The sequence below is a fragment of the Gallinula chloropus genome, assembly GCF_964237585.1.
Source record: "Gallinula chloropus genome assembly, chromosome: 3".
Lineage (NCBI taxonomy): Eukaryota > Metazoa > Chordata > Aves > Gruiformes > Rallidae > Gallinula > Gallinula chloropus.
This window is the reverse complement of record NC_140087.1, coordinates 99,845,637-99,872,755: the sequence shown is the minus strand read 5'-3', so window position 1 is coordinate 99,872,755 and position 27,119 is coordinate 99,845,637. Positions and strand designations below refer to the sequence as shown.

Sequence of the window (27,119 nt, the reverse complement as noted above, 5' to 3'; positions counted from 1 at the left end):
GAGAGAAATCATGACTAAAGTGAAGTCTGCTAAGAAGGGAGGGGTCAGGGAGGTGTTTCAAGATCTGGTTGCACTTCTCTGGTGTCACTGGGTGTGTAGCATAGTGTAATAAGTTAGTTTTCTTTCCTTTATTCTGTGTTGAGTCTGTTTTGCCAGTGACGCAAATTGCGAAATGATCTCCCCTTGTCCTTATCTCGACTCCCGAGACTCTCAATATATATTTTCTCCCCTGTCCAGCTGAAAAGGAGGGAGTGATAGAGTGACTTTGGTGGGTTTCTGGCTTTCAATCAGGGCCAAACCAGCACAGGAGGAGGTACAGAACACCGGGAGTAAAGTTGAGCCAATGAAGAGAGGGGTAAGAGGAAGGTGTTTTAAGTTTTCTTTTTATTTTCTCAGTACCTTACTCTGATTTGAGTGGCAATAAACCAAATTAATTTCCCTGAGTTGAGTCTGTTTTCCCATGAAGGTAATGGGTGAGTGACTTCTCCCTGTCCTTATCTTGACCCACAAGTCTTTCCTTATATTTTCTCTCGCCTGTCCAGCTGAGCAGGGGAGTGATAGAGTGGCTTTGGTGGGTACCTGCCAGCCAGCCAGGCTCAACCCACCACACAATTAAACCTTTTTCTAAAACTAGAACCAACTGTCATATAAGCAGAATTTTACACTTGCAAAATGTTTGTTTGCATGCTAAATTGGCAGAAAGTTAAACTGCCACCCTGTTTTACTTCATCATAAAAATGTCTTTGCATTCTCTAATTCCAGTCATGCTTATTGTGAAATGTTTCAGTGTCTCCAAAGCCTTGCACTTTGCCCTCCCTGTCCTAACAAGCCTCTCAGTTCTCTTCTGCTTTGTGACAACATGTCTGAATGCTGATATAGAATTTAACAGGGTTAAGATTTAACTTCTTGTCAACTTCTTTTTCAGATCTCCTTTCTGATATCAAAGAAACAAAATCTGTATTAAGTGTGAATACATTTAATTGTAAAAAAACCAATATTCAGAACTATCAGTCTATCCACCCACTCACATATATGCCTGTGCATACAGGTCTGGACCTTATTGTTCCCTCCAAATACTTCAAGCCTGATATAACAGAAAATTATTTAGTGATTTCTATGGAGCAAGAAGAATCAATTGTCATTTGAAAACAACAAAAAAATCCAGGCCTGTTCATGTTAGAAGTAAATGCTTCTGTTAGTATTTGCTCTTCCCTTCACCTCTAGCAATAACCTTTCTAGAAACTACTGAAAAATTCAAAACTGAGTATCTCTTATGTGCAAGTTAGTTTAAAGAATAAAATACATACAATGCCTGGTCACAGCCAGGTGGGCCTACTAGTTATGTCAGGTCTGACACAATGTCCAGTTACTAAAGCCCCTAAACCACCTAAATCTCTGCTTACCTGTCACACTTCATCATTTTTACTCTTAGCATTATAGAGGACCTCAGTCCTCTACTGTCACTCTTCAGCTGCTGCTGAATCTTGTACTGCTACATGGCGAGGTTATTCTTCCTTACTAATGATAAAAGCAGTTTTGCCATTCTGGTACTCTTCCTGTTACAGTCTACCTGTTTATTTGTTGTTTGCTTCTCTCCCAGAAACTGGGATTGGAAAGAAATATTCCTGCTGTTACTAATTTCTTTAGATGGCTAATGGCGTTTAGAACAGTAGTGCCCAAACAAAACATACTAGCACAGTCAGTTAAACAAAATAGCAAGAACTTGGATGTTCAAAACAAAATTACCTGAAGTAAACTGTCTGAAATGGCATACCATCTTTGGACAGTGAAAATAATGTCCCTACTGCTCCACATCCAAGTACTTTGAAGCTCCCAGTTTCACATATGATTGTAAAAAGATAAAGAATGGTGTCAGGAAATCTTCTGATTTGAGGAATTGTCAACATGCTTCTTGGGTCAATGATTAGAAAAGACTTACAGGTTCCAGCTGAGGGATGTGCATTCAGACTGTGAAAAATACATAGCTCATCTTAAGTGTCTCGATTATCTTGCACAGCAGAAAAAGTATACTTCTTCCAAAGAACAGGTAATCAACGCAAGTAGAAAAAGCCTTTTACTACCTGGAAACTGAGATGCAGTTTTAGTTGCTCTTTAATGTTCCACATGTGTTACTGGAATTTATTTCTTATCAAAGCCAGTAAATTTAAAGTTTAGAGCAATGCTTTAAAATATCTGGAGACCCATCTACCTTTAAGATACTTCAATATTATTCATATTTAAAGCATGCAAATTTGCTGCATACAGAAAAGAAGCTGGGGACTGGATTACAGTCAGACATTAAGTTTATTTCCATACACTGAAAAATCCCTAAATTTAATGATCAAATAATTATCATTTAGTGATCTGTTTCTGGCATTAAACATAGAGCTGAGAAAAGCATTTAAATACCCTAAAATAAAAGTAGTATAAGAGAAGTCTCTAAAAGTGAGATTCATAACAAAAAACATGCTGAGTGGCTTATGTCTATAATATCCAACTAAAAACTCTGGGGAAAGGCATGACATAGAAATCATAATTCTCAGACTAGGGTAAATACAGAAGTAGCAACAAATGGAAAACAGGTCTGTGTGGTCTAGGGCTACGGGTGTAATAAAAGGTCAGGTATAGTCACGTATATAGTCACGTATATAGTCGTATATAGCACAAGCCAAAATAAGACTCAAGTACATATAACTTATTCTTGCAATATCTCTCATGATGAAAATCCCACATTCTTCACTGGCAATCTATTTGAGTGTTTACCTCTGAGGAAAATAAAGTCTAACATAAAATCCTGTTAAAGTAAATTCAACTATAATTCCTCGCTCTATAAAGGATATAAATAATTATTTCATTCCTCTTTGGAACTACTTTTTAGCATACCAGAAGACTGTTAGCAGGTTTCCCCTGAAATTTCTGGTTTTAGTCTGAAATACTATGCTTCTTTTACTGTTTTATATTTTGAAATATGACCATAGGCTTAGAATATAAGAGGAAACTGGGATATGGAACTCCTAACCTATGCTACCTACCGCACATTTTTATTTTAAGACCAGGTGCTAAAAAGGACATTTTTTGCATAATAAAATTTATCAAAAAGGTAAAAGGCCAGAGTTTCATTCCATGCTCAAACATGAACATGTACGGTGAATTTTGTTAAGAAGTAGTTTTGTGGTTCCAGAGTCATGGTTATCAAGCAGATTGCAAATGGATGTTTTCAAGCCAGTTCCCTAACTATATTTTACCTGTCTTCTACTTCAGGCCAGACATGGAACCCAGTTCCAGTCCTGGAAGAACCTTCATTCAGCACAGCAAAAGTAAAAAGATCTCTAGCTCAGCAATGTGATTCTATCCACTTCAGCAAGCACAGAGGAATTAATTGTGACAGTACCTGACAGTAGGAAATGTGGGTGTCAGTTGTATTTTTATCATGACCCTGTCATGGCTTTTAAACCTTTCCAAATACCCACAATCCAAACAAGAGAACTTCTTCATAAAGGTAGGTACCTCCGGTTTTCTTTTATAAACCTACTAGGGAGTAGCTCAACTGGTGAAGAGCAGCCAAAATGTTCTTCAAGACTCTTTAAAAATATTTTCAACTCTATTAAGAATGAGTGGGAGAAAATTGGGAAGAACAAAGTCAAAAGTTGAGTCCTGGATACGAAGAACAGGTGGGATAAAGAGGGATATATGCTCAAGCCTCTCAGAGGAATATGCACGAGCTATTGCCTCTATCCTCACACACTCAGAGTACCTGAGCTCCAGAGTAAGATGTCAAAATTTCAGAGCATTTTGTAAAAAGACATCTACCAGGTAGCCAGCAGAATAGGTCCCAAAGTTTCACTGACGTATTGACTATATTAACTACAACAGAATTTAGGCAGATAGGGCTTGACTTGTTTCTTCCCATTGTCTAAAGCTACCTGAGACATTCTTAGGCCATCAAGACATCTGACTGGTGGGTATGATGTAGGAGCTTGTGCTTTTCTGGATTGGTAGATGAAGGACAGGTAAAATACCTCAGGGCACCTCAAATGACAATAGAGTTCTGTGTTTAAACAAAACCAAAAAAAACCCCAAAAAACAAAATCAAAACTTCAGCTTGCATACAGATGTTGAAATTTAAGTCTTAATCTTGAACAGAGCAGCATCCTCGACTTTCCTGATCTTCTGGAAGTCGAGGAAGTACTGGCCTAGTCTCGGATTCTTTAGTGTAATGTGTTTCTGAGCTTTCAGTGCTTATTTATGCGAGTACTACCAACTGCACCTAAAATGCACTTAAAGTAAACCCAAGAGCAGCGGTTGTCCCTAAACATGCCCAGCCAACATACAGCTCTTCCCACGATTTGGGAACCTTCAGGAAGGTTAAACAGCATCATATGACATTACACATGATGGCATATGAGATTAGAAGACATCCTGGAGTCTGGAAGCACAGATACATATATCATGCACATTGGCAGCCTGATCTGCTCCCTGGGCTGGTAGGGTTGTAGCCAGATGGCTCAACTAGGCATGAAAATTCTTGTCCTCAAGAAATATTTAGCTACCTAATCATTACTGTATAAAAGATATGAACAACACTACTTCAAGTTCTTCAACTGTAGCCAATCTCTAAGGCTTTTTATTTTTCTTGTAAACAACATGCCCTCAACAGAAGAGTAAGCACCACACCAAATCTCAGTGGCCTTTTTCTTTCTCTTTTTTTTTTTTTTTTAGTGTGAAATAGAATTTCTATGCTGTACTGTTTTTAGAAATTTCTAAATCATCCTTAATCGAACCTTAAGCAACAAGCTTGTCTTGAAGAAGACATGAAGTGCTGGTGTAAATGTCTTGCAGTGTTAGGTACAAGTAATCAAAGAAGTTACCACCATTTTTTGCTATAAATAAAGCATACTAGAAGCAGACATGAAAACATGTTACAATAGGCCATACATGATATGAATAGAACTCGCAGTCTTTATCCTCTCCCCTTTCTGATCTTATCTGATATACAACCCCATAGTCTCCATTGTTTACTGAATAAAGTGTAAAAAAGCATTGATAACTAAACCAAATAGTGTTTAACTGTTTTGTACTACTTTACATCATTCATCTTCTCTGTAGCTTGTGCATGGCTTTTGAAAGAGGGAAAATTATAAATATTTGTCACATAGTACCTACTTTTACTGGAAGTCTAGAACAAGGTAAAGTAGATCCCAGCTAACTCCAGGATATACAAAAATGCAGAAGTTACAGATTTTGCCATTAAAGCACTTCTTATAAAGGGATTTAATAAAATAATCAAATTAATGCCTCAAAAACTAGATTTTAGAAAACATTCTGTAACACATGCTATGAGCTACGGACTATTTAGTGATACATATTTTACTCAATAAAGAAGGACTGAAAACATGTTTTTAATTTGGTCTGTATTTGACTGGATGAACCTATTTCTTAATCTCTGCAAATATTAAATACACAATTCAGTATGTATTTGGATAAACATGATTTCAATGTGTCTCAGCATCCAGCATTATTGACAATGCTGGATCTTTATTTTATAAAATATTCTTTGCCATGAAATCACACAATCATACTAAGGAAAATAATATCTTACCTTGGCAGATTGGCACAGGAGAATCCCACTGATACATGCCATTTTGGTGACGCCTACATGTCGCGTTATTTTGACCAATCATCCTATATCCAGGTTTGCAGTAATAGCGAACTTTACTTCCGGCTGGACCACCTGTTTTATTTACAATTCCACCATTCCTCAAGGTAGGGTTTAAGCTGCAGTAGGGAGCTAAATGAGAAAAGAAAAGGGGCATTATTTTAAAAAGGTGAAGTTTCAGACACAGGCAGAAATATCACAAAGTTCAAAATCATAGCATATAATCACAGACATATATATATTTTTAAGATATATTTTATATATATATATAAATATAGAATGCCCTTGTTTAATCCTAAGTTTCAAAATTAAACTGATAAATCTTAGTCATTATTGCTACCAATATTGTTGCCAGATCGGTTTTCCTCAACTAGTTGTTGCACATAGACGAGATGTTTAGACATGTGCTGAGGAAGTACAAAATTTATCACTGGCAGAAAGAGAACAACAAAGATTGTGGGTTCGTTGTTTTTTTTTTTTTTTTTTTCTAAAATAAGGTTACAGTACCTGTATATAAGGATGGAATATGATTAGCTAGACTGTATCCGTATCAAGTAAATTATAAATTTGTTTGTATAGTTCTCATAGTTTGACATACATGTGGAGCCTAACACAAATGTATTTGTTGTCACATACAGTCATTTATCATTGGATAAAAGCAGTGTGAAAAAATTACTTTGACTCCACATTGACAAAAAAGTCACTGCATATTCACAGCAGTGTACCATGTCAAGCTTTCAGAGATTAATATCTTCTCAGAGGAAGCATGGTAACACCATGGTTTGCAGAAAATAAATCTGGTTGGACATTCATCACTGAAATAACTCTATGAGCATTTATCACAGGGAAGACAAGGTTGAATTCCACTGATGGTACACCAAGGGCTCTGAGACTGTAACTGCTGTTACAATAGTGACTCTCTACATCATGTTGAAACGTGTCTTACTACTTTAATATGTTGTTCATAGAATTTTCTACGGACAGTCACCCAGTAAAAGTTGTGGTGCTATTTCACAAGTCTGTAATTCTAGAATTTGGTTTACATCTACAAATATTTTTTCATATTATTTGTTTCTTTCATTGATTCATAGAATCATTCCTGATTTCCTTCTTTCAGCTTTCACTATCTAGCTGGTTTTGGTTTTGTATATATATTTTATCACTGTAAGATGAACCTATGATATTAATTACCGCCTAAAGATGGATGTTTCTCTTCTCAGCCTGTAGAGAGATCATAGAGTTGATAGGACTCCTGAGACACTTCCTTTATATCAGTGGTTTTAGTTGCAGTGTAACAGTCAGCGTTTCTAAGAAATGTTGCTCAAAAATAAGCAGTAAAACTACGTTGTACATTAAAGATGATGAAAAAGATTGGTATCTGTTGACGTTCTGTTACAAAATTATAGTTCTCAGTTAAGCAACATTATTTCTACTTGAAATGTGATTTTTTAAAACCTTCTTTCAATTGGCAGATTATTTTAAATAAATAAATCAAAAAGAAAACAGAAAACCCACCCCAAAACCCAGGATAAAAATCAGTAAGCTAGGATCATTCAGTAAAGCAATTGCTTGTGCTGATATTACATACCCCTTATAAGCACAGTAACATTCAGTTACTTGCTTAACTAAATGAATTAATTTACTGGAATACACTTTAAATTTACAAGGGAATCTGACATTTAAAGAAGCACAAAATATGTGGCTTTAATTTTCTTCTAAACCAATTGACATTGTTATTGCAACACAAGCTGGTTAAGACTAAAAGACCACTGAAGTAATCTTCAGTAACCTCTTAAGCATTATTAAGTTTTAAATATCCTAGGAGGTACCTTCTATCATATTTTTATGGCACAATAATAGCTCTATATAGGCACTTGAAGAATAAGATACTAGGGACCTTAGCATGATGGTATGTAGAGAAATACAGGCCTGATAAAAGAGCAGAAGCCTTGAGAGACAGGGTCACAGGATGCAGTGTGGAGGAGCATGGGCATGGCACAATAAGAGGGTGACAATCTGTGCACCATCAAAAGCTATACATAACTCACCAGTGGTCAGTTAAAACAATTATAACCTGGAGTATGGCAGAAAAAAAAAATCAGGCTTAAGTAAAAGAGTAAAGAAACAGTAGCTACATCTAAAAAGTACTACCTGTGGTAGAATCATGTGTAACTTGACTTGATAGGCAGCAGGGTGTAAAATGTGTTCTTAAACGAAAATGACCCTAAGTGGATCCTAGAGTGATGAAAAAAACAATGCCATATTCTGCCTGTTGAAGGACTCCAGTTGCTGATGACCTGCATTATCTCCCCCAGCACACAAACACCAAACTGAAGCCACTAAACTTCAGTTCCATGCAGTGGAAGCATGACTGTAGCACCAGCAAAAAGGTGAGATAATGGGAAGTGTGTGTATAACAACTCTAAATTTGCTGCTTTTCTATATAGCAGCTCTCATATTTTTTTTTTTTTTTTTTTGTCCTAAAGCATTTAATCTGGACTAGTAACTCTTATTAAACTGCTCACATTTCAGTTATACTAAGGGTAAATTCTTGGCTAGACATATAAAATGTGGGGTTGTTAGCCATACTAAGACATGACAAGATTTTCTTCTTATTACAAGGGAATTTGCCATTTTTTTAGCTGTGTTAAATTTTAGCAATGTATAGCTCATATGAAACTCCAAAGAGATCAGCTTCAAACCACCAGGAAATGCAGGACATGCAGGCTGCTGAATTACAGAGAATTATGTTGTAATACTGAAAATTTCCAGAGGATAAGGGGGTACAGCACAGGGGAAATCTATCAGTCATAACTGTTGCTTATGTTGTAAAAATTAACAATGTCCAGAGTCCAAAGGCTCCAGAGAAGCAAGTGGTGTTCAGAAAAAAATCAAGCAAAAGGTATCTTTTTAACTACAAAGAAGAAATTGATGCAAGAAAACAAGAGGAAGAGAAACGAGCAATACCCCTTAGAATTTGATTCAACATCACTCTGACAAATATACTTAAGTCCTAATGACTACTAGCGCAAATCTCCTATATAATATGTATTCTCCTTTCCCAGCTACCTTGATGACTTCTTAATATGTATCTGATGATTTCAACCATCACTGCAACCTTGTGTTACTACTGATTACTTTTCCTGTCACCCCAAGTGTCTCACTGAGTGAGTGTAAGCCACTACATGGGGCTAAAGGAAATTGGGAACAGGAAATCTGGAAACTAAGATGGTTTTGATAAAGCTCTGTAGTCATCTGACAGTGTGATAGTTAAAGACAGAAGTCCAAGTGTGAAAATAAAGCTATCGCCTTTGGAGAAAAAAGAAATATTTGACAAAAAAGTACTGGGTTTGAGCCCAGGCGAAGAACAGTCATGAAAGACTATTGAGTCAAGTAGGACAGGAGGGATTACCAGCTAAGAGACAGTGATGGAAATGAGAGATAGGGAAAGAGCTGGTTGGCTATTAGAAGTGACATCAAAAGGATGGATTTATCAGAGTCTGAGATTATGTTCAGAATACAATGTCATGCATGGAACATATAAGTATGATTCAGGGAAAGAAATGGGAATGGAAAATACATAAAATCAATTGGAATTGACTAGTGAGATACAGAGAAGATCATGGACTGAAGCAAAGAAGGAGGATACTCAATTAGGTGAGATGTAAAGAGAAAGCAAGGGAAACTAAGATGGGGACCTAGAAAGGAGAGAAAGATTGATGATCTGGATCAAAACCTGCCTTATATATTTCCTAACAGAGAAGCACTAAAAGCAGACTGTGATTTGTAGGGAGGGGTGGAACAAGGATGGAGATCAAGATGAAAGGTTGGGGAGCACAGCTAGACTGGCTTGGCAGAGGTATTTTGAATGGAGTATAAGGACTCGAACAAAGTGAGTAGGAACACATGAGAAGTGAGAGGTGACTTCCCTCACGTACAACGAATAGTTCAGTAGAGGACAGTACAGAAAGCATCCCATGTATCAAAAATGACTGTGCCCACAGATTACCAGACTTTACAATTCCAGCATTTTGTATTCCTATAATAATATGCATTTTCTGTCCTTGAGCTGCCCAAAAAGTGAGGAAGTCTACAACTCTGGTAGATGTCTGTGTAGAAGTAACATTTTAAGTATGGGTGATAAAACGTACCCCCCCACACTTCCCCCCACCCATCCCTGTGGAAAAGTACTTGGGAATTTCTGTTTGCTTGCTCATGAAATTCATTAGGAACTTAGAAAATAATTGAAATGTATCAACAAAAAAACCCAAAACAAAACATCATTAGTCTAAAATGAATTCTTAAGTTAGGAAATCATGGAATTTAAGTCTACATACAAATTTCAGTTCATTTATACATATGCATGTTGGTATTACACAGTCTGTAATCTTATGATCATGCTCTGATTTTGGACAGGATGTCTACTGTAAAGGATATAGGAAACACATACTCATTAAAGAATACATATGTGTATCTTCTCTTTTTGATTTTTACTTTTTTATAATTATAATTTTTTAACTTGGGTTCCCAGGCCTTACTAGCTTCAAATGAGTCAGACCGTGTTTCAAGATATAATTTGTGGGGTTTTATAATGTGTTATGTTGATATTACATGAACATTAACCAACTTTATCAAAATTACATTAAAGCAATAATGATTGTTATTCTCCCCATTTTACCGATAAACACTTCAAATGCAGAGAAGAAATTAAAAATACTAAAATGTTTGGTATTTCTCTAAATATGATCTGATTTTTCCAGCTTAGTGTTATATGTTCAAATACAATACACACTTACTTCAGTTAAAACATTCAACATTTTAACTGAAATTTAAAAAGGCAAATGAGCTCATTACAATTTCTCAATGCTTTCTTTTGTGTCATGAATAAATATTTGGATAAATTATGTTTAAAATAGTTATTTAGCATCAGACCCACGTCCTACTCTTACAGAAATGTTTGTTGATTACAAAGTTTTAAGGTAGAGGCATTTGGCAGTTAGTGTGTTAGAATCCAGCAACAACAAAGTGGGCAAGCAGCCCATATTGTTGTTGTCCAGGCAAAAACCCTACCAAAGCTCATAGCATACTGTGGTGCAAAGACAGCAAAATATGAATAGAAAAGGCTAATATTGAAACAATTTATTATGTATAAGCTATCCCTAGCATGTAACCAAGAAAAACATTTGAAGCAAATTATTTAAAATTCTGAATACAGAATTTTATTTTACAACTCTGAAAAATCTTGCTGAAGACTCTAACATTTGTTGAGACAGCAAAGGAATAATGATAATAGTCCACAAAATTCCCTTCTTAATCTACAGTTTTGTAAATTTTAATCTCTTCTTTAAACGGAATTCCCTTCAGAGTCCAGGATGAAGCGTGCACATCATCTTCTAGGATCAGGAACTAACATATTAATGGAATATCACAAACAAAGCAACACACACAAAAAATCTGAAGATCTAGAGGGTAAGCAAATGCCTGAAGCATGTCACTTAAAACTATAGCCACTGTCAGCAGAGTGAAAAATCTGGGCTCAAGCAAGAATCTCTACAGAATGCTCATAAAATATTGCAGCCTTGTATCGCAGACCATTGTGATAAAATGCTGTTTTACTCCCAGCCAGTTTCTGAGAAGGGATCTGTAGTGGAACTTCATGAGGCTTAGCTGTAATAGGTGCAATGACACAGGAGTGCTCTCATCTAGGAATGACAATGTTTTACCATGAAATGTGATAAACTTCTACGAAGCTGTTCCAGTGACCCAAAGTAGCTTTACATTTACAGATTTAATTTACTTTTCCAAATGACTTAGCGTCCACATCCTTTCATGGCCTTTCAAGACACAGTATTTTCTGCTAGACAACATACAGAACATTTTCAGCTCACTTATAGTCACAATGTCCATTTGTCACTCACAACTGAGTGACAAACAGGGTAATAACTGCCTGGCTAAATCACACATCACTAGTCAACTGATGTGTGGACAGCAGCACAGATAAACATTGATTTTGCATTTGCAGGACCATATTCTTCCTTTCGCAAAGCATATTCTCTTAAGAGCCACAACATTGAAACATTTATACTGAGGTTTTTCAAAGCTTTTTGAGGCACTGTCTATGAGAAGCTCAATTAAATAATTCCCAATTCCAAATTAAAATCCTTTGAAACCAGTTATCCAACCCCCCAGATATCATAAATCTCTGTTTTACAACAAATAATATGACATTTTCTCTAAGAATTTATCTTAGCAAAGGACTTCATTTCCCAGCAGTATCTTTGATCAATAGTCCAAAAAGCTTGCATGGAAAAGATACCTGTAACTATTCACTGAAATGTTGTCCTATGTCTGAAATTATAAATAAACAAAAGATCTTCCTTCAAATCCCATGTCACCTCTGTTTAATTTATATGCAAGATTTTTTTTTTGTTGGCACACAAAAATGTCACTTATTAGTCCACTGCTTCCTTCCAGCTTTCCCTTTTGGATACTTACTTGTCATCTCCTTATTACCAGGGGATCTTATGTCCTTTGTGCTGCTGATCTTGAAATATCCAGTAAGGCAGAGGTTTACTATTATTCACATTCTCAGTTTATAATTAGGAATCACACACTGGCTTAAGTGATTAGTTAAGGTCACACATGAAAACTAAGCATACCTCTTCTGATTACTAAAACAGTTCCTTAATTAATGAACCACGCATTCCATATGTTATTTTCTAGTTTGAAATCAACAGAATCAAAAAGGGTAACAATAGTCAACCAAGCAACAAAAAAGGGTCAGGTTGTATTTCTTTTACAGTATATCTTTAAATCTAACATATATCAAAACAGCAAGGTAAACTTCCAAGAGACTATTCCTTCTTTAGTGACATAATTGTGAGTGTCTGCTTCTTCAAAAATTATGTATCTAACTAAATAACCTGCAATTTATAGTACAGATGTTCTTACTGATTGTTCATCATTTACAAACGATCCTTCTTATACTGATCTTGATTCAAAGGACTTTGTAAACCTCCATTGTGTGACTTTCCTGCTGTGTTTACTACAGGAAATCACCAACTAAAAGTTTAGCAACTGGAGAAGAAACAATTAGAGAGAGTCTGATTATTTTCATATAATTCTCTTGTCACTTCTAACCAGTTACTGCAAAATGTAAAGACAAAACCAAACCTATATCCAGCCTTTTGTTTTAACTTGAACTAGAGAGGAAATAGGATCAGTTGTTTCACAGGTACAAAGCTTAAAAACACGATGCAATGAATGGGGAAGAATTAAGCTTCTTGCAGGAACAGATATGGTTATGAGGAGGATAAAGGTAAAATACAGCCCTATGGTAGGTTTTTACAGTTCTACTCAGAGCTAATTACAAATTAACTGCGTAACCACTTGGCTTATTTACTCTCGAATGACAAACCAAAACCAAAACAAAAGCCTGTAATTGTTATAGAGGTAATGCCCACTTGCAAAGTAGCAAGCTAAGTACCCCTCTGTTTCCCAAATCACCACACTTCCAGTGGGTGTGCCAAGTACTGTGGTGGAGTTTTATTCCTTCCATCACTACTTAAAAAAAAAATCATCCACCTCTTCTTTGTTATGCTTTTATGATAGGAAGGATTGTGCACGCAGGGTTATAAATTATTGAGTCAAAACAAAACCAAGAAGCAGATTCTCCAGGTATCTTTCTAAGCAGTTTCGGGGTTTAATCTCTCACAGAGTGAGTTTCCTAGCCTGGGCTCAGGAAGTTCCATTTTCTGCACTCACAGATGTTCCCCATTTGTAATAAAGTGCACAGTTTTTTGGTGGAACCCAGCTGCAACAGGAAGTCAAGATCAAGCACTACAAAACAACAAGCAAGCATTGGAAAATAAAATATTTCAGTGTCCAATATTTTTTCCTTTTATTTTTGGAATCCTTCTTAGTAATTTTACATACTACACACCATTCAAAGAGAAAAGGGATTACTTTCCTAGAGCTGCACGTAGTTTTAACTGATACTTCCCCTCGTAACTTCACTATACTCAACAGACACTCAATAGATTAAGGAAGAGATCATTTAATATCTAGGTATTAGTGCAGTTAGGAAATTTATTATTTAGATGAAAATTATGCTAGTGCCTTTATTATATTCATAGTCCTTAAAATAATATCCCTGTACTGTAATGGTATAGCTTTTTTCTACAAAGATCTAGCAAAAAGCCTTACACTGCAAGACAGAAAATGTACAACTAACATTAAACAAATAGCTTACACAAGTAAGCTCATATGCTTAAGGCAATATTAAGCATTCCTCTGAAAGCTTCTAGCACTTTTAAGGGTGAAGAAAATTTGTTATCTACAAATGAAATCTAGTGGTGACAAAACTACAATTTGCAAAATTTTTGTGCACAGGCATAGCTGGAGAAGAGGAGGGTTGTGGGAGGGTAGTAATTCATTTCAATAGGGTCTTCATTATGAGGAAGCCTGCTGGCTCAGTCACAGCTGCCACGGTATCAATAGCCTTTTTGGCATCTTGTATTTTTTCTACTTTCATCATGTAGCTTTCCCTCATTAAGATTCAAATCCAATTGTTTATGCTGCAGCTCACTGTTACTCTTCTTTCATGCTGATTATTTCCATTGAATCTCATGTAAAATGTACAGAAGTTTAGAGAACAAATTCAGGCACTGACTGTTAGTGAAGCGGAAAAAGCAAAACAGTTGTTTGTTCCTAAAACACAGCCCCAAGGCTTGCATATCTCTCTCTAGTCCCCCAATACTTATACTATAGTTGTGGCTAGTGCCATAATAACTGATGACTTGCACCAGGTAACTAGACAGACCACTTCTTCACTACTGCAAAACATATTTTGTGTACACAGAAAGGTGTAAAATAATTTCTCATTCCTTAAAAATCAGTCCCCTTAATAATTTAGTAATTACAAAATAAATCCATTACATGAATTCTCTTCTTGTGACTCTGATACCACTTCCTCCACTGAACGTATCTGGGGGTTACCACTTGACAGATTTCTCTTTGTTCTTTTCATCACACTTTTAATCCACCTAGTAGGTCCTTCCCTACAAAAAATTAAACAGATCTCCAGCATTCTTGAAAGAAACGTCCCTTTCCCCATCCCTCAGTTTCAGTTTGCCTGTAGTAGTATACCAAAGGCTGCTTTCCAGGTAGAGATAATGCTGTTACTGTTTGTGGATTTGGTTTTTTTTCCTGAGTTCTCATGGTTCTGTTCATAGTCTCCAAAACAGCAACAATCATTATTATGCTCTGAGCCCTCATCTCCTGTTTCGGTAACAAGATAAACTTTTCAGAGATTAGACATCCAGTGCATGGATGGTACAGGAAAGGAGTGAGATCTGTGAAAATCAGGAATTACCTGGTGGTTGATAAAATGTTCTTCTGAAACACTCTTCTGAAACATTCTTCTAAAACATTTATGTATTTAATTGTATTGAAAATTATTAGCCACCAAAATTAACACACACAACCTTTAGGTTGTTAATGAAGTCCAAACAAATAAGAAACAGACAGTAATTGTCAGCCCTCTCTCTCACTATTTGCATAATGTAAATGACCCTTAAGCCAAGCATTTTAGGAGCAATGTGTCTGCAGATACATGTATGAAAATATCTTAAGTAGGCTGTAAACTAGTGTCGGAGTTTTGCATAGCTGGGTGCTGAGAGAGACTGGGGGCTGCAGAAAATGGCTGCTGGAATGCTCTGTCGGGCCCCAAAAGTGTAAACATCAGGCCAATTCAAGGCCAAAGTCGCTCTGACCAGGGCTGAGCCAATCAGAGATGGATTCATAGCGCCTCTGAGAATCACATATAGGAGAAAACAACCTGGAAGCAGCTGCATTTTGCCACGGAGATGTAATGAGCTGTGCAGACACCAAGGCCGGGAAAGGGCGGGGGAAGAGGCAGCCCAGGTGCTGGAGAGAAAGATGCCCCTGCAGCCCGTGGAGAAACCCATGGAAAAGGTCGAGACCCCACCTGCAGCCTGTGGAGGGGTTCCACACTGGATGGAGCAGGTGGAGACATAGAGAAGATGCAGTGACCCTACGTTGGGATAAGTCCCTGGCAGCACTTGCAGCCTTGAGAAGAATCAGAGATGAGAGAGAGTTTTGCATCAGAACAGGTTTACTGGGGGAGGCTTATAACCCTGTGGAGGAAGGGACTGAGAGATACTGTGCTAAAGAGATAAAGCCCTGTGGGAAAGGATTCAAGTTGAAGAAGTTCGTGGAGGACTGTCTCCTGTGGGTGCGGCAGGGGGAGGGTGTGGAATGAATGCCCTGTCCCCCGCCCCAGGGGAGAAGGAAACCAACTTGCAAGGGACTGACCAAAGCCCCCATCTCCCAGTCCCTGCCCCCCTATGCTGTGATCGGGGGGAAGAAGGGAGTAAAATCATGACTAAAAGGAAGTTTGCTTAGAATGGCGGGGTGGGGGGAAGGTGCTACCAAGAACACAATTTTCCCAGTCCCTGCCCCCCCTGTGCTGCGAAAAGGGGGGAAGAAGGGAGCAAAATTCTGACTATAGTCTGCTAAGAAGGGAGTGGTGGGGGGAAGTGTTTTAAGATCTCTTATGCTTCTGACTCCGGTTTCTTCACTGTTCTTTGTAGTGTAGTGTAATAAATTAAGTAGTTTCTCTCTTCTTCACTTTGTGTTGAGCATGTTTTGCCCACATTGTTGATGACAGAATGATCTCTCCCTGCCCTTATTTTGACTCCTGAGCCTCTTAATGTATATTTGCTCCCCTGTCCAACTAAGAAGGGGAGTACTAGACTGACTTTGGTGGGCATCTGGCCTCCAGCCAGGGCTAAACCACCACAAATAGTAAGGGTCAATGTGTACACAGAGAGTACAATCCAGTACTGCAATATTGGTAACTGATTTTTTTTTAATAAGGGAAATATTTTTTAACACTACTAAGATAGACTACTTACATGTTTTTATATCACTACACCACCAGATTCACATGCACAGACACACACACACACACAGAGCATGACATGAAGAAGAGCATAGTAATTGGAGTTGTGAACTGTAACACAAGGAAAATATACCCCTAATAATTTTGCACTTAATTGCAGGTGGAGTATTGCAGGATTTCAGGATCAAAAATTCTCACTTTTGAGTATTCCTGTGTAGATCTAAGCGCTACCCCTCCCACTGAATTGTTCCAGGTCTGGTAAAACAAAAGAGCAGATTGCAGAGAGAAGTATTTATTGGAGAAGTCTAAATCTGGAGATCTCCGGTAAACTGGGAAAAAATGGAGAGTCCAAATCCTGTGCTTACCTTGAACTTGCAAGGGAATGATTATAGATCCTCAAAATGCATATTATAATACATTATCTTCAGAGAAACAGACTTAATATTACAAGTTTTGATTTGGTGCTATATAGTACCTGTAACCACAAAGCATAATTTAATGGAAATCGTTATTAGCTACCTGAGTAACGGATCTTGAATCCTTTCTTGCTGGTTGCATGATCAGTTGACCACCGAAGATACAGCTGATTCATTTTGCTTGTAAAGTTCAGTTGACCAGTATGATTTCCACTTAAAGCAACCAGTAAAGGGCTTTGTCCAGAAGAACCTTCAGAGATGAATAAAGAAAACTGCTGAAGTTTTAAAGTACTACCAGTTTAAGTGCTCCTTTCCATATTTTAACTCAGTTGTGAATGTGAATACACAGCGTGGAGAATTCTAAATACTACTATATGACATAGGAAGCACACTAGCTAAAAAAAAGCTCTCACATATAAGATCATTACAGTTTCACTATGGAATACATATATACATACAATTGAGAACTGCAATACATATTTCATTAAGACTTAGTTCTGTTACAAGATAGTGTGTTGATTATAACAGCCTTTTAGCATAAAAAATAAAAATATAATTATGGTAAATATAGGATACTGAAAAAATGTTTCCTGGCACTGGAAATGTACCAACATCTTCACTGGAATAAAATCCTAGAAGCAAAAATAATGATTTGGGGACTAGTTGTATAATAAAACAACAGATATGCAAGAGGGAAAAATATCAATCAAACCAATCTTTAAGCTAAAGCTTTCTAAAACATGAAATGGCATCTTCTTCCTCCATACTAAGGTTATGTTTTCTCCAGTTGAACTCCTCCCTTTCATATGCTCACTATGCCCTTTGCTCCATGTTTTTCAAGTTTAGAAAAGCCATGTTCAACCTTCATTATCTTGGCCACAGCAGCTATTTCATATAAAGAGCCTGCTTCATTCAGTTTTGCTGAGTTTGAGCAGCTGCAGCCTGATTAGCTCTTCTTATGTTATGTGAAAACACAAAACTAAAACTGAATCATACAACACCTAAAAATTGAATACAATTGTTGTCAGCCTTCCTTCCTTCCAGTCCAATAAAAAATAATTACATTTTTTGACTGGGACATTTCAGGTACAAAAGGGAGTCCACAGAAGTCACAGAAAACCATAAAGATTAAGAAAGCCACCCAGTTCTTAGGAACCACAGTTCAGTTACCATAACTGCAAAACTACAACTAAATAAGTATTAGTAAATAAATTTTAAATAATAAAAACATATATAAAGGAAGAAAAAATAAGCATAGCTTTAGGCACAAGTTTCCCAGCACACCCTCATCAAAATGCTTTGTGGCTTGTTTGTTTTTTATATTAGGAGGTTAGTGTTTGATGATTACATTTATGATTGATGAGGAATGTGAGCTCAGATCTTATTTTTGTTTGAAAAAATATTTAGAACATGACAATTCATTTAGTTTCTCAGTGCTTCACCTTGGGCTTTGTAAAATCTGTTTAATACACTTGAATTGTTACAGTTTAGAATGTATATGGTCTTTAAAAATTCTTAAATACGGAGGCTAAAAGGTACAATTACAAAGATCTACTACATACAAAGAGGTGAGAATCTTTTGTTATTAGTGATAAGGAATTAGTTTGGAACACCCTGTGCCACACTGTATGTTTTAGCCATTGGGAAATCAGAAAAATGATTGCATGTTTTTTAGTTTGCTTTGTTTTCCCCGGAGTTTTTAATTTTCTATACCTTACCTAGCAGGCAGCTCTTCAGATGATGTTCAGGAAAGTCAGCAGCATGACTTAGGTGTTCTTGAGTCTGATTTATTTTATTATTATTTCAGAGTTTGTCCATATAAGGAAACAAATTTCAACTTCTAGTGTGCTGACCTGTCATATGATGCTTTCCTGGTAAAAGTTGACATTTCTATTTTCAGTGACATAACTTTGATGGTTTACTTCAGGGAGAAAAAAATAATCAAAGAATATTTGTTGTATTAAATGAATGCTATTCAGTACAAACAGCCTGAATACAGTGTTTTGAAGTTTGCTTTAATGATTGTATTTATGATACATACGGTAAATATTGTATTTACATTTTGTTTGAATAACTGTATTTATGACACATTTAAGGCTACTCTGGTTTATAGTAGAGATGGGATTTCCTAAGGGGCTGACCGGTAGGTGTGAATGGCTAATGGGCTTACTGCTCCCAACTGACCAGGGCAGCCCCACTGACTGGATACCTGTACTGATCATCATCCAGCTGCTGAAGCACCATAATATAGTCAGTTAGGTGCAGTTACTATTTGGTTTGCATTCCGAAGCTGCCTTATAGGTAATGAGAGGCTGGTGCCTTAGCAAATACTATTTCTTTAAAAGTTGTCTTGCCAATCTTTATATACTTTCTGCATAAAGTTTGGTGACGTAGATACCTGGTGTAGACAGATGAGTGCAGTGCAACTAAGTTAAATAAAGGTATGCTGTTTGGGGTGACACAGGGTCCCAGGATACGACACAGATTATTACAAAATACAGCAATACAGGGAAATACCCAAACCAGCTCTGAACAAACTAGTCTGAGTTACATCCATTGCTGGAAACAATATAGCCACATCAGCATTGCCTTCTGCCCCAAAAAACTCATCATGCTGAGATGTAGAACTAATTAGCATAGCAAAGCACATTGCTAATGTGGCCACAGGGATACAAGCAAGTATCTCTGCAAGGCATTGCAATGTGCCATATTTGAATATCAACTTGTCGAGAGCTAGCTCAGGAACCTCTATGTGGCAGTGTATTAAGTGGTTATAAACATGCTATTATCTCTCTCATTTAAATCTACTGGTGGGTGGTAGAAAAATGACTTTGGTAGAGCTTCACTAGAGAGAAATTTCTAAGAGTGTGATTTCATGTCATGAAATGACAATGCTTAAAAATGTAGTAACTATGATAATTCTTCTCTCAGATATAGTTCTGATAATCTGGTTTCATTAAATTGAAATGTATATGAAAGCAAACAAAAAATCTTCATCAGGAAGATTAGGCAGTTTCAAAAGATTTTTTTTCAAAAGAAAATAAGTAAAGTGATCAGACCACTAGAAAAGTTCCAGGCATACTCCTATTGTCTTGATGTCACGTACAAAATAGAATGGAGGAAAAGACAGTCCTCATAGATTTTTTCAGACTACTTTCTCCAGTAATCTGACAAGGACCAACACAAAACAGATATCATAAAGAGGAAAGCTAATGAAATGACATTTTTAAAAGAATGAAAATATTGTGTTCTTTGTAAAGTGCTGTTATCAAACTTGAAACTATTTTAATAATTCCAAAGACATTAGAAATCTACTACTACGTAAGAAAAATACCTAGAGAAGGCTACCTTAAAACACATGACCTTTTAATATTTTTCATGTTATGAAACTCCCATTGTGAATATTAATCAGTTCTATCATAGTTATCATATATACTTGGTTAATGATTAAATATATGGTAATGATCTCCAAACGAATAAAAATATATTAAAGAACAACTAGGGAATAGTTATTGTCATCAATCAATGAGAACAGAACAAGTGATAATAAGCTCAGGATTCAGTAGAAAACAAGAATAGCTTGTTAATTAAATAGGACCATTTGAGAAGTTGCTGCTACAAATAACACTCTAGAAATTGAGGTTTTGTAATTTCTCTACTCTTTGTTTCAAAACAGATGGTCGAATTCTTTAACAGGAGTATATTAAAAGACAGTACTGCATTAGTAGACTGAGTGAATTCAAATTTAAGCAGGTAGCCTAAAATAATTTTATCATACTGGAAAAATGCAATTATACCCCCCCCCCCAAATATTTCCACATCAGAAATGATGGACTGCAAAACAGCACATTTACTTCTTTCAGACACCTCCATACATTGCTCAGGAAACAGAAAACTGCATGAATTTCATAGGAATGCTGTGGATGCTACTGCTTCTCTAACAATACCTAAGAAATTTAAAGTTTCTCTTGTACAAATCTATAAATACTTCCACTGGTGACAGGTTTCGACTTATGGCAAAAGGAATACAAATACTAGATTATTGTTTCAGATGTATCAATGCATTATGAAAACAATAATTGGAAATCAAGCCCCTTTTGACCCAATTTTTTCTTGAGCGGTTAGATAGAATTTAAACTTCTCTTACCGTCAAATACCTCCAGCTCATCAAACTGTTTTTCACTTTGAAACATTTCTACAAAGATGGAGATGTTATATCCTGGCTCAACCTTTATAGTCCAAGAACAGGTCTGAGAGTTGGGATAGGTGCCTGGGTAACCTGGACTAAGGATCACTCCTGATGATTCTGTACGGATTTCATTTGCTGGACATTGTGCTAAAAGAGAGACAACAACAATGAAATAAAGTGTTTCCTTTGCATTAAAAAAATAATATTATTGTTCAGAGAGATGTTTGCTTCAGGTTCCATTTCCAAAGGAAGTAATGTTTAAATCATCTTATAGATGGAAAGAACAATAAAGTTCCTGTTAGGATAATCAGAAACAGCATCACCTTTATAAACTTTGCATTTATAAACAGGATAATAATCACAGTAAAAAATTCATCCAGAAATATGTCACAGTTCAAAGGGTCTACAATTAAGAGATTCACATACACTGGTTGGTCATCCACATAGGTGAGATAAAAATTCTGGTAAAATGTTATTTGGAGGCCTAGTAGCTGTCTCCTGTTTGAGTTCTTAAAAAAACACCCACCTAAAGAATGAAGTCTATTACACGAACATGAAAACATATTGAAACTTCTAGGCACACCAGATCAATTAAAGACATAAGTGTTTTGTGCAGACAAAGGGCTTATTTTGGATAAAGAATACTCCAAGTCATCCAAGTAAGACCTTCTAGGCAGCTACTTCACCTGTTACATAAAGTCTGAGCTCATAACATTTTACAAATAGTTTCAGCTAATATTCATAGTTGTTTATGATGTCTGTGTATGATAAGGAGTATAGGAGTATATTATATCAGAATGCTGTAAATCTGATATACTAAATACTGGGTTTGATTAAGAAATTCTTTTTTTGGTCACTTTTTCTTTAACATTTTGTCTCTCATGCAGGACTGATGCTTTCATGTCTGTTTGCTGTTGAAGTCCAATATATTTTGTATACAGTTTCACAGTATATGTGCATTTTAAGAATTGTTTTTTTGTTAAATTCACAAATATATCTTGAGAGAAATGCATTCCTGGAAACTGACTGATGCAGTACCCAAGTGCTTGCATAAATTAAAGGTTATAGGAAAGGTGAAAGACATACCAACAGAAGAAACATGATCGGGGAAAAGTATGTTACAGGGGAAAAAACGCACGTAATGGTCAGAAACAAACATTAAAAACTGGACCGTTTTCCTTAGTTGGCCTTCTACAAACTTGAAGGTGAGATTTAGGTTCAGCTGTAGTCAAGAAGAATTTTGCTGTAAACTTCATTTCTGTCTTCTTAGAGAAATTAAACATACTGGTAGAGAAGGAAATTGTATTTTATAAAAAATGTCCGATCTTTACCTTCTGTTCCATACACTGTGGACAAATATGAACCCTCCACCAGAAGCAACAATGCAAACAAAATAGGAATTTTATAAATTAATTCACATACAAGTTAATTATCATTTTCCTACACAGAGCATACACCTTTACCTTTGAGAAGCTGGCTTATTCCTGTCATTTCTCTGACCTAGACTCAGTTTTCCAGACTTCCATGCAAAAGGTAAGAGAAAGTGTATTATGTCTGAGTTGAATGACAATACAGCATTATATTCACCATCCCAGATTCTTTAGAATATTTTACATAATGATACAAGTGAGAAAGATGATTTTCAGACTTAACTTGCAAACTCATTTTCTGCTGACTAGCGATTTCCTGATGGTGCCACAGTTTGGGGAAAAAAAAGAAAATAAAAATCAAAACAGTTCTTTTCTGACTGTTCCAAGACTTCTCTAGATCTGATTTACAGGGTGAGTCTTCAGCATAAAATTCAGGGTAATCCTTCTTCAGTAGTGATTTGTTTATATTATAGCATAAATTATCCAAACTAGAGATATAAGAAAGAGGGAAAGCATGAAAAAGTAAAAACTACTTCTTACTAATTTTTGTCATACCTTGCCTTCTTCAGTCTGCCCTGATAGACTGGAGATTATGTATCATTAGAATGTCAAAAATGCAGAAAGAAATATTAGACTTTTTAAATCCTCTTTTCCTTTCCTTCCCCTCATCTTGTTTAGCTAAAAATTTCTTCAGTCTGCATAAAAAATGTCAGCCTGTGAAAAGGAGGGATGTAATATGCAAGATAATATACCATCAAGGTGGGACAGCAAGGTGTGGGCTGGGATAATAATGGCAAGAAAATATTTTTTCCTTAGCTTGTGTCCCTTTCTGCTATCATTTCACAGCACCAACACACACAATACCTCTAAGAGGTAAAGCTGTTTTCCACAGAAGACATCCTAAAGAGAAAGAAAGCCTATGAGGTAATGGCATACGAAGTAGTAAGAATTCTTTTGACAATTCTAATTCAGGGATTGTCTCTGGATAGTGAAACATCTGTAGCCAAATTCGACCCAGAAATTTCACACGAGGTTCTGTGTAAGAATACAGCGTTGCACATATTTAATGATAGTAGCTTCTCCTTCTCATTATCTTAAAATGAAACACACTGGTACTTTGACTCCCTATATTCCTCAGAATAAGAGAAGAATAACTTGAGAAAATAGAACTACAAATGCTCTGACTTCTAAATCTGCAGCAAGTTCAAGTAAGCCAGCAAATTACTGTAGAACAACATTGGGAAAACACATATTGTCAAATAAATAATGATAGCTATTTTCCCTTGGTTAAATAGATGAGACTTATTCCTGTCCAGAACTTTGGCTGGCTACATGGCCTTTCCTGTCAGACATACAGTAAAAATGCTCATCAGTTATGAACAGCAGCTGATATGACATAGTTCTACAACCTGCTTTATCCCATTGTATTATTTTCTTATGTTACAAGAGTGTTTTTAATAAAAGACGATGGCTTTCACTGGTCAAGTATCAGCTTCATTGCAATATATGTTATAATGTTAAGTCTATTAGAATAGACTTGTGGATTAAGAGCTGTTCTTCAAAATAATAAACTACAAGTACTGGAGAAATCAGTAATGCTGTCAGACTTTCAAAGCAAGTGAGATACAGTGGTTCTTTTCAACACTGGAAAAATATCCCTTCTCTGGATAAACTGTGTTTTAAGAAATGCCTATGATCATCTAAACATGACAAGAAATTAGTTGCAAAGCACAGGGCATTTGGAAGGGCGATATGGGACTATAGCAAGTACCTCTTGAGTGTTTTTTAGTAAACATACTATATCTAAAACCAGAAATGGTAAAATTACAACTGTCTTCTGTTGCCTGCTTTTCCTAAGCATCTTAGGGAGGTGTTTGAGGTGCCTCTGCAGAATGGTTTTACTGCTCTGCAGACTGAAGAGGAATGACTTATCAGATCAGAAGAGCTGAGTAAAGCAGCCCCATCTGCTCCCCATATAGCAACCAGTGTAACTAAGAAAAGGCAGTATGTGATAGTAGTAGGCAACACTGATGTGCCGACCTGATGCATTCTCTGGAGCTGTGCTGCTTACCAGGGGGTTGGATCAGGGACATCACCATGAGACTACTAAACAATCCACTGAATATTATCCAGTTGCTGTTTCACATGGCCTCCTGTGATACAGCCAGAAGCAGTCTGAGGAACATCAAGGATTGAAGAGCCCTGGGAGTGGTGGTAAGGGACTCTGGAGTACGGGTAGATTTTTCAGCAATCCTCCCTGTCAAAGGGAAAGGATATGAAATGGACAGTTGAATCTGGCAAATCAAACCAGAGTTATAGGACTGGGACCACAGCTGGGAGTTTGGCTACTCAGACCATGGAACTCACTTTGAGAAACCAGGTTTAATAGGGGCTAACAGGGTACATCTGTCAGAAAAGTGGAATAACATCTTTGGTCATAGGCTTGCCAACCTGGTGAAGTGGGCTTTAAACTGAAGTTGCCAGGGGAAGAGAACCTCAGTCCATCCCATTCCTGCCAGTTTGATGCCAGTGCCAGCAATAGAAGCACAGAGTCTGGAGAAGGATCATGGGTAAGCAGCAGAACACCTGAAGTGCAGCACAAAGGAATTCCAGCCCATAAGTCACCTCCATAGGGGATCCAAATTAAATGTCTCCATACCCACTGTAGAGGAAGATAGCTTTGTGATCATCTAAGGAACCTGAAGGTGCAAAAGTCCATGGGATCTGATGAGATGCATCAGTGAATCCAGAGGGAACTTGTAAATAGAAATTCACTCTCCACCATATTAAAAAAGTCATGGCACTCCGGTGAAGTTTCCACTGACTGGAAAAGGGGAAACATAACCCAAATTTATATAATGAGAAGACGAAGACCAGCGGAATTATAGGCTAGTCAGTCTCACCTCTGTGCCTCTTGGAAACTATGCTCAGGCATATGGAAATCACAGAGGTGATTGGTGAAAGCCAACAAGGCTTCACTAAGGACAAATCATGCCTAACAAATTTGGTGGCATTCTACAATGGGGTTACAGAATTGGTGGATAAGAGAAGCATGACATACTTATCTAGAGACAAGAGACATGGAGAGACATGGATTTGATGGATGGACCACTCAGTAGATAAGGAATTGGCTGCAGAGTAGCTCTCAAATAGATGTGGTCAAACACTCAATGTCCAAATGGAGACCAATGAGGATTGGCATTCTTCAGAGGTTAGCACTGGTACTGGCACTGTTTAACGACTTTATCAGGGACATGGACAGTGGGATTGAGTGCACCCTCAGCAGGTTTGCCAACACCACCAAGCTGTGTGGTGCAGTGAAGATGGTGGAAGGAAGAAAGGAAGGAATGACATCCAGAGGGACCTTGGCAAGCTTGAGAAGTCTGTAGAAACTGAATGAAGTTCAACAAGGCCAAGTGCAAGGTCCTGTATGTGGGTTGGGGCAATACCCAGCACAGCTACAAGATGGACAGAAAATGGACTGAAATCAGTTCTGAGAAGGACTGGGGGGGGTTTGGCTGATGAAAAGTGCAGTGTGAGCTAGCAAAGTGCACTTGCAGCCCTAAAAGTGAACCATATCCTGGGATACATCACAAGAAGTGTGACCAGCAGGTCAAGAGAGGTGATTCTGCCCCCCTACTCCATTCTTATGAGACTGCACCTGCTGTACTGTGTCCAACTGTGGGGTCCTCAGTACAAGAAAGACATGGAGCTGTTGAACTGAGTCCAGATGAGAGTCATGGTGATGATCAGACAGCTGGAGTACCTCTCCTATGAAGACAGGCTGAGAGAGTTGGGTCTGTTCAGCCTGGAGAAGAGAAGGCTTCAGGCCCTAAAGGGGGCCTAGAGGAAAGATGGAAAGGGACTGTTTACAAGGGCATGTAGTGATAGGAGAAGGGGTAATAGTTTTAAACTGAAAGAGGGTAGATTTAGATTAGATGTCAGGAAAATCTTCATTATGAGGGTGGTGAGGCACTGGAACAGGTTGCCTAGAGAAATTGTGGATTCCCCATCACTGGAAGTGTTCAGGGCCAGGTTTTGAGCACCTTGCTCTAGTTCTACCATTCTATAGTTCTATGATTCTGAGTTATAGGAATGATCACTGATCATTTGTTCCACTCACAAAACAAATTATTTACAGGTCATTCAGATTTTGGGCCTGCAAGCAAAATATGGATGTTACACAGATACTGTCCAGACACCATTAAAGCCAGGTGATGTCATAAAATGGGAAGTGTGATACAAATTATTTCAGAAAATTTTACAATAGGCTTTAAAAGGTTATTACCACAGCTCTTTAACAGATGCTCTTTCATCTATGTTCTCACAGGTATCATTTCCATAGGGGTACACTATAAGTATCTTTTTAAGAACAGGCTGCATGGTTATGTTTATTTAGTGTAGCATGGAAGTTTTTGGAAACTGGGACAGAGGGTTTTCAAGTAAGAATAAAATTCAAAATTACAGTTTCAAATACCAAAGAATATTGTCATAAAGTGTTGAGATATTCTTCAGTAGTTCGAGAAACTCACTGCAAGTACATGAAAGAAATGGAGCCAGGGAT

The 27,119-nt window shown here is 37.1% G+C and overlaps 1 protein-coding gene across 1 annotated transcript in view; it reads right to left on the bottom strand.

Annotated features, from left to right (window-relative positions):
* The window catches only part of CSMD1 (CUB and Sushi multiple domains 1), a gene marked incomplete at both ends in the record, with an annotated part of 1,089,811 nt that overhangs the window by 81,029 nt on the left and 981,663 nt on the right, over positions 1-27,119 (bottom strand). The window contains 3 exons of the mRNA XM_084261313.1: positions 5,600-5,788; positions 17,100-17,246; positions 21,144-21,332. Coding sequence (XP_084117439.1) covers positions 5,600-5,788; positions 17,100-17,246; positions 21,144-21,332 — 525 coding nt within the window. The remainder of the gene's footprint in view (positions 1-5,599; positions 5,789-17,099; positions 17,247-21,143; positions 21,333-27,119) is intronic.